Below are 11136 nucleotides of genomic sequence, written 5' to 3'. Positions count from 1 at the left end.
CTTAGTTCAACGTGTCGTCTTTTCTAATTCAGAGGCGAGTACGGGTTTTTATTTACTGCAAAAGCCGCACCATCTTCAATTACAATAGCCAACTTATTACATATCATAAAATCACTTAAGTTACTCAATTTCCAGATAAACTTAAGTTAGTGCTGGAGAGCATCCAGGTGAGGCTAGATCGGGGGTTGGGAGGAACCCTTTTCTTATTTCATTGTCTGTCCCACAGGAAAGTACACGAAAGGTACAGAAAAATATCTTTCACATGTGGCGTCATTACAACTTTGCCCGCATGAGGAAAATGGCTGACTTTTTCCTCCTCCAATCAAACTACAACTATGTGAACTGGTGGTCCATGGCCCAGAGCCTTGTTATTGTTCTTTCTGGGATCCTGCAGCTGTACTTCTTGAAGCGTCTCTTCAATGTCTCAACGACTACAGACACAAAGAAGCCAAAATGCTAAGCTAAAATAATTACAGCGTGCTGGCTCTTTTCTTCTGGGGCAGAAGCTTGTCAAAGCTTTGTTAAATCAGCTTTGTAAAGTTACTGGGGGAAAATCAATTTCTCCTATTAGAAAGTTTTAGTTTATTGCACTCATCTACAGAGGCAAAATGGCAATAAAGGAATAAAAATGTGTAAGTTCTGACGTTGGCTATTTCTAATGTATGCACCAGATGCTACCATCAAAATACTGTAGCAGTCCCTTAACCTTCACTAAGGCTATTTATTTTAAATATTTTTTATTAATTTCAAACAGGAAGGGAGAGGGAAGAGACAGAAACATCAATGATGAGAGAGAATCACTGATCAGCCGCCTTAGGCACATCCCACACTGGAGATCCAGCCCACAACCCGGGCTTGTGCCCTGACCCGGAATCAAACCTTGACCTCCTGGTTCACAGGTCGACACTCAACCACTGAGCCATGCCAGCTGGGCCACTAAGTCTATTCAGAGGTTAACAGAGAACTGTGGAAGGGAGAAGAGTTGGAAAAATGGGTCAAAAACATATAAAACCTAGTTTTACATGTTGCATACAAAAACAGTAGTTGGTAGAATGCTTTTTTGTACTTAAAATGCTTTATTTTGCCCTAACTGGTTTGGCTCAGTGGATAGAGCGTCAGCCTGCGGACTCATGGGTCCCAGGTTCGATTCTGGTCAAGGGCATGTACCTTAGCTGCGGGCATATCCCCAGTAGGGGGCGTGCAGGAGGCAGCTGATTGATGTTTCTCGCTCATCGATGTTTCTAACTCTCTATCCCTCTCCCTTCCTCTCTGTAAAAAAATCAATAAAATATATTTTTAAAAAATGCTTTATTTTTAGAGAAGTCACCTTTGGAATTTAAACAGTATAATCATTAGAAAATTTGTTTTATAATATAGGTAGTTTAAAAAAAAAATATTTCTCTGTGAAATTACTTTCATCTTAAAAATATTTTAATTCTAAAAATGATTTCAGAAAGCATGGGGAAGAATGAAGGAGGTACATTATTTCAGGGTCTCTGATTAGTGCTTTTTGTCCAGTCCAGTAAGGTAAGTAAAGGTTCATAAGGGAAATGTTTTAGGAAACCAAGGTGATGAAAATAACATTCAACCTGAAATCACCATCCAGGAAAAAGATGCAGAAAACAACTTGAATTATACTCATTAGATCCTACGCTTAGTAGCAGAAACACTCAGTATATGCAACATAAAAACAATTCTTACCACTTAGTCAGCACCTGTCATTTGCCAGGCAAATTCTGAAAACCATTCTTAGGTAGATGGTTAAGCTGTTTTTTTGAAACAGAAGAAAATGAAGCTCATAAAAGTTTAATGACTCATCTACAGCATCATAGAGCTGGTAGGTATTAGAACTAGGTTTAGGATCCAAGTTTTCTTCCAAGCCACACAGCACTCATCATAAGGAAAACTAGCAGAATAAATTGCTCTTAGTATTTTACCCAAATTTCATCTGTAAAATCCCAGGCATGGCCAACTATTCTCATACAGCAATATCTACCTTTCTAGTATTAATAAATAAATAAGAAAACCTGTTGTGTTCTTACCATGAGCTTGAAAAACAGTGTTATCACAGATAACAATGAGCTATTCTTGTCCTCAATTCCAATGATTTAGAATCTTTTACTGAAAATAAGAAGCCCTCTGATTGAAATATAAAACACGATATTCTATTTAGTAGCAAACACAAACACCCGAAACGCCATTTTTGACCCATTTCTGCTTAATAAGAATCCAGCCTGCATTTGTCCATATTAAACTAAGAAGTCCCTGGAGAGATCACAGTGTTGACCAAATTCAACATGATGGTGGAGCCTACACAGACACAGGAAACAAAGCTAGGCCCTTCCACACAGCCACACGTCCTTGCGATGGTTTCGTTTTAAGTCAATGTCTCTTCGTGTCGCACATATTCCCCAATGTCTGCTTGATGAAATACCACAATCGCCATGGGGTCTACTTTCCTGCAGTCTTGTGTAGACTTTGCTGCCACCCCAAAACCCTGGGATTCAAAAGAAGAGACACTGATTCACTCAAGTCATTCAATAAGCACGCACTGAAGGCTGGAAATAACAGAAGACATAAAAAAATAAAAATAAAAAATACAGTTCTCTGAGAAATTCCAATGGTGCTGAGCATTTAGTCTCACAAGCCCACAGACTGAAAAATACATCTTTCTTGAATAAAAAAGATCTTTACGTAACAGCTACCATCTGTACTCACCAAAGGGATGTCTGCCATGGAGTACACCACCACGCCCTGGTACTGAGACGTGTTTTCAGTGATTCGACCCAGTCCAGATTTTAACACGTGATTCCCATACAGGAAGGACTGCTCTGCTCCAGGCTTTATCCACACTTTGTACTATATAAAAGAAAGTCAAATCCAAAAAAACAAAAATGTTAACAGCTACATCCCTGCAGATAAGCTAGCCGCTGGATCTAGGGCTGATTTCTTGAAAGATGCATATTTCCCTCAAACTGTTCATCCCCTGAACAGAACTGCCAGCTTCTCTCCTCCACTCCACGAGCAACTTCTCCTATGGCAGTGGTTCTCAACCTTCCTAATCCCGCGGCCCTTTAATACAGTTCCTCATGTTGTGGTGACCCCCCCAACCATAAAATTATTTTCGTTGCTACTTCGTAACTGTAATTTTGTTATGATTCGTAATGTAAATATCTGATATGCAGGATGTATTTTCATTATTACAAATTGAACATAATTAAAGCATAGTGATTCATCACAAAAACAATATGTGATTATGTATGTGTTTTCCGATGGTCTTAGGCGACCCCTGTGAAAGGGTCGTTCGACCCCCAGGTTGAGAACCGCTGTCCTATGGACAGGTGAACAGCTCTTTGTCTGGACCCACTCTGCCCCTCATCACAGCGGCCCATTTGCTTTTCGGTCTTCAGCGGGGTTTGCACAGGCTTTTCCACTTTGCCGGAGATAATTACAACTGGTGGTCACAGGACTCCTGCCCCGGGGCCCTGGCCGTACCTACAAACCTCTCCACGTGCTGGTGCTGGTGCCAATCACTGTCAACTATCTGCGTCCTGGGGTGGCCCTCCTCCCCGACCTCCTCCATCCCCAGGGGCCGACTGGAAACCACCCCACAGACCTTGGCATAGGGCGCAAGGTAATCCAGAGCTGTGATGTGCAACCGGAATTTGTGGGTCTTAGTGAATTTCCCGAAGCAGGTCCCCAGCGACACCAGCTTGTCACCGGAGATGTTGGCGGCCAACTTCAAGATCTTTTCGCTGAAAGGGTAAGGAAGACAGAGGTGTCACGTAAGGGCGCAGGTGGGACCCAGGCCCCCACCCCCCGGCTCCATGCCGCCCACCGGCCCCTCTCACCTCACGTAGTACACCCGGTCGTTGTGCAGCCTGAAGCAGTAGGTGCCGTCGGGCCTATCGACCAGCAGCTGAAGGTTCTCCCCGATGCTGTGGGCAAGAGGAGGCCTGGAGGCCGCGCCCGAACCGATGGGTCCGGCCCGGCCCCGCGCCGCCCTGCGCCCCCGCCCCTTTCTGCCACACACTCTCCCTCTTCCGCCCCCCGCGCTCTTACTATTTCGCTATCTTCTCAAACATGACACGGGTCTCCTCTTCAGTCAAAGGCCGCATTTTCCCGCTGTTGGGACACCGGATCCTCGTGCCTCAGTCGCCGGAAGAGGAAGTCAGCCGCCAGCCTCTCTCGCTCTCCCTGGCAACCCCAAAGCCCGCTCTCCATTGGTTCCCCTACGCCAGCGCCGCCGAATCAGAAACCATCGAGACGGGAAGTGCACCTCTGTGGCTTCCGGTCCTAGACTCGGAGCCAGCGCCCTCTCTGGGCCGGAAGGGGAAGTGACGGCTGCTGCCGGGAAGATGGCGACGATGGACGTAATCCCGTCCTCCGCTTCGGCTTCCTCCACGGCCACCGCAGCGGCTCTCGGGGACGTGGAGGATGAAGGGCTCCTGGCGTCGCTGTTCCGGGATCGCTTCCCCGAGGCCCAGTGGCGGGAACGGCCCGACGTGGGTCGCTACCTCCGGGAGCTGAGCGGCTCCGGGCTGGAGCGGCTGCGGCGCGAGCCCGAGCGCCTGGCGGAGGAGCGCGCCCAGCTGCTGCAGCAGACGCGCGACCTGGCCTTCGCCAACTACAAGACCTTCATCCGCGGCGCCGAGTGCACCGAGCGCATCCACCGCCTGTTTGGCGACGTGGAGACGTCGGTCGGCCGCCTGCTCGACCGCCTGCCCAGCTTCCAGCAGAGCTGCAGGTGCGGTGGGCCGGTGCCGAAGGGGCTTTGAAACGACGGTCATAGTGACATTTGCCTTGATGAGATAGCAAACACTTAGGTAGCGCTTACCCTGTCCCAGGCTCTCCGAGCACTTGATTAATCCATTTAAAATCCACAACAGTCTCCGAGGTAGGTACTGTTTTTCCCGTTTTATGTCTGAGGAAGCTGAGACACGGAGAGGTCAGGGATTGTCCCAAGGCCCAGCTGTGACGTGTCCTGGTCAAAATGGGAACCCGGCTGCACGTCCCTCTCTCAGAGGGTGGTGCGAGCAACAAATAAAGAGAATCCATGCAAAGCAGTAAGACTTGGGCCTGACATACTTAACTATCAACACTTGGCAGCTTACTAGGTAAGCATATTTATGTAAAGATACCTAAACACATATATAGATGCAACACATAGGACTGGAAGTCGTCTGCTCCAAAACTTTGATAGGAAACTGACAAGGAAATCCTACCATTTGGGGTTGGCAAAAAAATTTTTTTTTTAATTCCTTCTTTTTGAGTCATCATCTGCTTCCTTAGGCCCTCAGTCCATTATCCCTAATTCTGCCTTCCAGCCTTTCATGATAAACGTTTTTAAGTGTTCCTTTGACTCTTTGGCTAATTGACAATAGCTCTTGTACCCACCCAGAATAGAGAGAGGACTTCATGAAACATGTCTGCCATTACGCAGAAGAAATGGCAGCTGGTGGGAACTAAGGTTAACAGCATAGGAACAGATTGAGCTGCTATTAAAGGAACATTTAGTCTGAGTCAGGTTCTGTGTTAAGTACTTTACACACAGCATCTCATTTAATCCTTACATCATTATCTTACTAATGAAACAGTTATGAAAGCCTGACTACCCTGCACAGCTAGTTAAGTGGCAGATCTGGGTTCAAATCTTTCCCATTTGTTAGTTGTGTGATATTGGACAAGTTGCTTAACCTGAGATTAAAGTTTCCTCAAGGGAACTTGCCTCATAATTTGGTTTGAAGGTTAAATCAAGTCAGCCAGCCTAGTGCCCAGTTCACAGTAAATGCTGACTAATTACAATTAAGGTTTGGGTGCGGAGCAGTGAGCAACCAACGTTCTCCTGATTGTACTAGGAACTTTGTGAAAGAGGCTGAGGAGATCAGCTCCAACCGCCGGATGAACACCCTGACTCTGAACCGGCACACGGAAATCCTGGAAATCTTAGAGATTCCTCAGCTCATGGATACCTGTGTCCGAAACAGCTATTACGAAGAGGCCCTGGAGCTTGCAGCCTACGTTCGCCGACTGGAAAAGAAATACTCCTCCATCCCTGTCATCCAGGTAGCCAGCCTCCCCAGAGGGGACTCACACTGATGTTCTTGTCAGTAATTCTGTGGTCATCACTGAACCTTTAGGCAGAAACGCTTCACATGGTTCACATCAGTTGCTGCCAGCCAGCCAGGCTTGAACATGAACATACATTCATTCATTGGTTCAACTGAGAAGTGTGAATCTGTGTGCCAGGCACGCACTGATCTAGGTGCTGGCTTTGCAATGTGAACAAAGCAAACAAGGCCCTGGCTCTCATGAGTGTAAGCTGATAGTTGGCAAATGAACAGATAAACAATATGATCCTTTCAGATAGTGATTGTCTGGAGAAAAACCAGGGGATGGGATGGAAGGAGACCAGGGTGAGTTACTCCAGGGAGAGTGGTCAGGAAAGGCTCTTCCGGAGAGAGAACACGTAAGCTGAGACCCAGACGATAAAAAGGACCCAGCCACACGTAGATGTGAGGGGAGAGAGCAAACCAGAAAGTGGAAAGAACAAGTACAGCAGGCAGAGGAGGGAAGCTGGAGTGTTAAAAAATACAAAGACAGCCCAGCCAGGGTGGCTCAGTGGTTGAGTATTGACTTATGAACCAGGAGGTCACAGTTTGATTCTTGGTCAGAACACATGCCCAGGTTGCGGGCTTGGTCCCTGGTGGGGGGCATGTAAGAAGCAGCCAATCGATTGATGATTCTCATCATTGATATCTCTGTCTCTCCCTCTTCCTTCCTCTCTGAAATCAATAAAAATTTATTTAAAAAAGAAATACAAAGACAGCCAGTGGGACTGGACTGCAGTGAGCAAGGGGAGAGCATGAGGAAGCCGGTGAGGTAGGAGAAGCAGGGCCACAGTGACCCAAAATGTGTTAGTTTTAAGAAATGTACTTCATGTGTTAGGAAAGCGGGGGGAATGCTGGTCTGTAATATTCAGGGTTCGTGGAATGGGTTCCAGGGAGTGTCCGAGCGCGGTGTGACTCACCCTCTATTGCCAGGGCATTGTGAACGAAGTGCGCCAGTCCATGCAGCTGATGCTGAGCCAGCTGATCCAGCAGCTGAGGACCAACATCCAGCTGCCTGCCTGCCTCCGTGTCATTGGCTTCCTGAGGCGCATGGACATCTTCACTGAGGCTGAGTTGAGGGTGAAGTTTCTTCAGGCCCGAGATGCTTGGCTCCGTTCCATCCTGACTGCCATCCCCAACGATGACCCCTATTTCCACATCACAAAAACCATCGAGGCCTGCCGGGTCCATCTGTTTGATATCATCACTCAGTACCGTGCAATCTTCTCAGACGAGGACCCGCTGCTGTCCCCGGCCGTGGGGGAGCACACCGTGAATGAGAGTGCTATCTTCCATGGCTGGGTCCTGCAGAAAGTCTCCCAGTTCCTGCAGGTGCTGGAAACCGACCTTCACCGAGGGATAGGCGGCCGCCTGGACTCGCTGCTGGGCCAGTGCATGTACTTTGGGCTGTCCTTCAGCCGGGTGGGTGCTGATTTCCGGGGCCAGTTGGCTCCTGTTTTCCAGCAGGTAGCTATCAGCACTTTCCAGAAAGCAATTCAGGAGGCGGTGGAGAAGTTCCAAGATGAAATGAACTCCTACACCCTCATCTTGGCTCCAGCCATTTTGGGCAGCAGTAACCTGCCTGCTGCTGTGCCAGTGACTCAGCCAGGGACCCTGCAGCCGCCCATGGTGCTCTTGGACTTCCCACCCCTGGCCTGCTTCCTCAACAACATTCTGGTCGCCTTCAATGATCTGCGCCTTTGCTGCCCCATAGCCCTGGCGCAGGATGTGACTGGGGTCCTGGAGGACGCCCTTGCTAAGGTGAGCACATACTGTTGGGCTCTGTTGGAACCGTCTTTGGTTCCAGAAGGCCAGACTTTGGTAATAAGCCAGTCCATGTGACAGTGGTGACTGCTGACTTGGAGAGGGTTAGTGTGGCTTTGGAGGTTTATAATGGCTGAGCAGCTCTTAGCCGGTTAGTCCCCCTTCATGGAACCTAAAACAGCCCATGAAGTGGCTCACCTGTAGTAACGATTCTGTAATGTTTTCGTTTTCTATTGCTGAATAACGAACTCCCACACACATTTATCATCTCCCAGTTTCTGTGCAGCAGGAGTCCAGGCGCAGTACAAGTGGGTCCTCTGCTCAAAATCTCACAAGGTTGCAATCAAGGTGTCGGCCAGGCTGTGGTCTCATCTGGAGCTTGGGTTCCCCTTTCAAACACACTCGCTTTGGCAGATTTCTGTTCCTTACAGTTAAGGGACTGAGGCCCTCAGCTCCTAGGGGCCGTCCCATTCCATAGGCAGTTCATACGTGGCTTTTTGATTCTTCAAGGCCAATGGAAGGGTATCTCCTGCACAAATCTCTTTTAGGGAAATCATCAGCCCTCTCTTAAAAGGCTCGTTTGATTAAATCAGGCCCACTTTTGATTAGTTCAGTCACTTGATTAGTGTCTTTAATTACAACTGCAAAATCCTTCACCTTGGCCATATTTTTCTTTTAATTGAATTTATTGGGGTGAGACTGGATAACAAAATTATACAGGCTTTAGGTGCACAGTTCCACAACACATCTGTATACTGTGTGTGTGTGCTCCACCCCAAGTTAAGACTCCTTCCATCACCATTTCCCCCGATACCCTGCTCTATCCAGCTTAGCTATTTGCTATTGGTTAGAAACAAGCCACAGATTCTGCCTGCAACTAAGGGGAGGGGATTACACAAAGAAGTGGATACAAGGGGATAGAAATGACACAAGCTATTTTAGAATTCTGCCTAACACAAGTAATGCTCTTACTACTGTAATATCCTACTATGCCGCACTTTTTTTTTTTTTTTTGAGAAAGAGAAACATCGATCAGTTGTCTCCTATACACGCCCCGACCAGGGATTGAACTAGAAACCTGGGGATAGGCCCTGATTGGAATCAGATCTGCCACCTTTCAGTGTAAGGGATGACGATCCAACCTACTGAGCCACACCGGCTAGCGCATTTAGAGTCAGTGACATTCAAGTAATAATAATTAGCTAATATTTGTATAGAACTTACTCCATGCCAAAGAGCATTCATCATACTTTACACATATTAAGATTTGATCCTCAAAACTCTATGAGGTAGGGCCTGTTGTTGAGGAAACTGAGGAAGGGAAGGGATGAGGAAACTGAGGCACAGAGATGGTATGGAGGGCTTACCAGGTAAGTTGGAAGTCACAGAACCAGTAAGTGGCATAGCTAGGACTTGAACCAGGACATCTAGCACCAGAGTCTGTTGTTAATCCTGGTAGCATGACACCTGTCTGTAATGCCGGGTAGGCTGCTCTGTTCTTTGTATTTGGAACTTCCTTTCCAGCTCTGTTTCCTTCTTCCTTTACAATTTTCTAGTGGCCTAGCTTCCTGGCTTTACTCAGTAAAACCCTTCTATAATTTTTCCTTCATTTTCCTGGATCCAACATAGTTGTGGACAGTCTCCCATGGGAGTCAAGAACCATTTATTCTTCTTCCACTGGAACAAGCAACTATAATGAAACAAGTTGGGTCAGAAAGACATCAATGAAATGACAGAATTGTGACAAGTGATTACAATTCTGACTTTAAACAAAACAGTACTATAATGTACTGTTTGGAACAGCTTTCTTCATGAAAACTCGAGGGCTGCACGTTTGTGCTGTTTCATGCACTGCTGATGGTGACAGACTACTCATAGATGGTGTGACAGACTACTGCAGTGATTGCTGGTGCCTTTGTCTCCTAGGTAACCAGAGTCATCCTGGGCTTCCATCGTGCTGAAGAGGCTGCCTTCACCAATGGGGAGCGAGAGCTTTTCATCCAGTTCTGCACTGTCTTCCTGGAGGACCTCGTTCCTTATTTAAATCGCTGTCTCCAAGTCCTTTTTCCACCAGCTCAGATAGCACAGACATTAGGTAAGAGAAAGGAGAAAATATTTTTAAAACTATTTGGTTGATCTTATTCACATACTAATTCATTCACCTCTTTCTAAAATTCATTGTTTTAGTGAATGTACAGAAGTGTACAACCATTACCACCATTCAATTTTAGAACATTTCCATCACCCCAGAAAGATCCCTCATGCCCAATGCAGTCATTCCCCAGACCCACTCTTAGCCCCTGGAAACCACTAATATACTTTCTGATGCAACAGATTTGCCTTTCTGAACATTTCATATAAATGGAATCACACAATGTATATAGCTGGCTAAGTGGAAGAAGCTATAATCACAGAAGAACCAGATATTGTGTGATTTTCCAATTTGCCTTCACTTCCCTGTACCCACTCTCTCTGCCCCTGGGATGGTGTGTGGGGGATGGGGGAGGCAGAACTTCCCAAAGGGCAATGGGCCAGTAATCACACCAGGCAACAGTGGCTGCGGCCACTTTCCCCCCAGCTTTTCCCTTGGGCCTGTGCAGGGAAGCCAGTGCTTGCTTACTGAGGTTCTCTTGACCCTCACTCCATCCGCCCTGCTGTGCTTGCCAGGTTACCTTCAAAGCCGGGCTTTACAGTATAGCTTCGTCTCCCATGTCACAAAATGGCTCACTATATTGAAATATGGTAACTGTGACTGTTACTTCATGTGACATGTCAGTATTCACATTTATTAAACGTTTTTTTCCATTTTACTTTGCCTGCCATCGGGGTCAGGCATTCCACCCACTCAGCTCTCCAAGTACGGAAACCTTGGGCATGTCAACATCAGCATCGTCCAGGAGCCTCTCGCCTTTATCCTGCCGAAGAAAGACATGGTCTTCTGTCTAGAGGAGAGGGAGCCAGGGCCGGAGCTCACAGCTCCAGCTGCAGCCCCAGAACTCCCAGCCGAGGAGTCCAGCCTCGAGCCCATCACTCCGGCCTTCCCTGCGGAGGGGCAAGAGCAGGTTGAATCAGGGGAGCCACTGCCGGACGTGCCCAGTGAGAGCGCTTAACGGGGCTCCCTGCTCCCAGAACCAGGCCCAGCACCCGGCCGGACAGCCCCAGCGGGGAGGCACGCGCCAGAGAAAATGAGAGGAGGAACCTCTTGGTCACTCCTCTTATACAATAAAAAATGAAATAAAATAAAGCTGATTATCGCCACCGA

The 11136-nt window shown here is 47.4% G+C and overlaps 3 protein-coding genes across 9 annotated transcripts in view; 2 read left to right on the top strand and 1 right to left on the bottom strand.

The window, feature by feature from the left end:
- Nucleotides 1-518, top strand: part of TMED6 (transmembrane p24 trafficking protein 6) — a 5192-nt gene extending 4674 nt beyond the window's left edge. The window contains exon 4 of the mRNA XM_006091155.3: nt 227-518. Coding sequence (XP_006091217.1) covers nt 227-460 — 234 coding nt within the window. The 3' untranslated portion in view covers nt 461-518. The remainder of the gene's footprint in view (nt 1-226) is intronic.
- NIP7 (NIP7, nucleolar pre-rRNA processing protein) overlaps nt 1-4286 on the bottom strand; it is a 69643-nt gene extending 65357 nt beyond the window's left edge. For 3 of the 6 annotated variants that reach the window (XR_002829859.1, XR_001348738.2, XM_023755991.1), the window contains exons 1-4: nt 4063-4286; nt 3852-3938; nt 3617-3755; nt 2719-2859 (exon numbers count right to left, since the gene is read on the bottom strand). Coding sequence is in view for 4 of the 6 variants with exons in the window: in XM_023755991.1 (XP_023611759.1) it covers nt 2719-2859; nt 3617-3755; nt 3852-3938; nt 4063-4118 (423 nt within the window). In the remaining 2 variants the exon portion in view is untranslated. Of the gene's footprint in view, nt 1-793; nt 965-2091; nt 2559-2718; nt 2860-3616; nt 3756-3851; nt 3939-4062 lie in introns of those variants that run through there. The other 3 variants (XM_023755993.1, XM_006091153.3, XM_023755992.1) reach the window with 3 other exon arrangements.
- A 51-nt stretch (nt 4287-4337) lies between these two features.
- COG8 (component of oligomeric golgi complex 8) lies at nt 4338-11136 on the top strand. 2 transcript variants are annotated; one of them, XM_023755990.1, is made up of 5 exons: nt 4338-4747; nt 5859-6066; nt 7044-7871; nt 9801-9969; nt 10724-11136. In XM_023755990.1, exons 1-5 carry the CDS (start codon nt 4359-4361, stop codon nt 10939-10941), a joined length of 1812 nt encoding a protein of 603 aa, XP_023611758.1. In that variant the 5' UTR covers nt 4338-4358; the 3' UTR covers nt 10942-11136. The 2 variants fall into 2 exon arrangements, with proteins under 2 accessions (XP_023611758.1, XP_006091214.1); XM_006091152.3 differs by having other exon boundaries at nt 10707-11136.

The sequence above is a fragment of the Myotis lucifugus genome, unplaced genomic scaffold, assembly GCF_000147115.1.
Source record: "Myotis lucifugus unplaced genomic scaffold, Myoluc2.0 scaffold_88, whole genome shotgun sequence".
In the NCBI taxonomy this organism is placed as follows: domain Eukaryota; kingdom Metazoa; phylum Chordata; class Mammalia; order Chiroptera; family Vespertilionidae; genus Myotis; species Myotis lucifugus.
This window is presented reverse-complemented; position numbering and strand designations above follow the sequence as displayed.

Coding starts and splice junctions, on each gene's coding strand:
- COG8 (XM_006091152.3), top strand. CDS start 4,359: ATGGCGACGATGGACGTAATCCCGTCCTCCGCTTCGGCTTCCTCCACG. Junction 4,748..5,858: donor AGCTTCCAGCAGAGCTGCAG/GTGCGGTGGGCC, acceptor TGATTGTACTAG/GAACTTTGTGAAAGAGGCTG. Junction 9,970..10,706: donor TCAGATAGCACAGACATTAG/GTAAGAGAAAGG, acceptor CATCGGGGTCAG/GCATTCCACCCACTCAGCTC.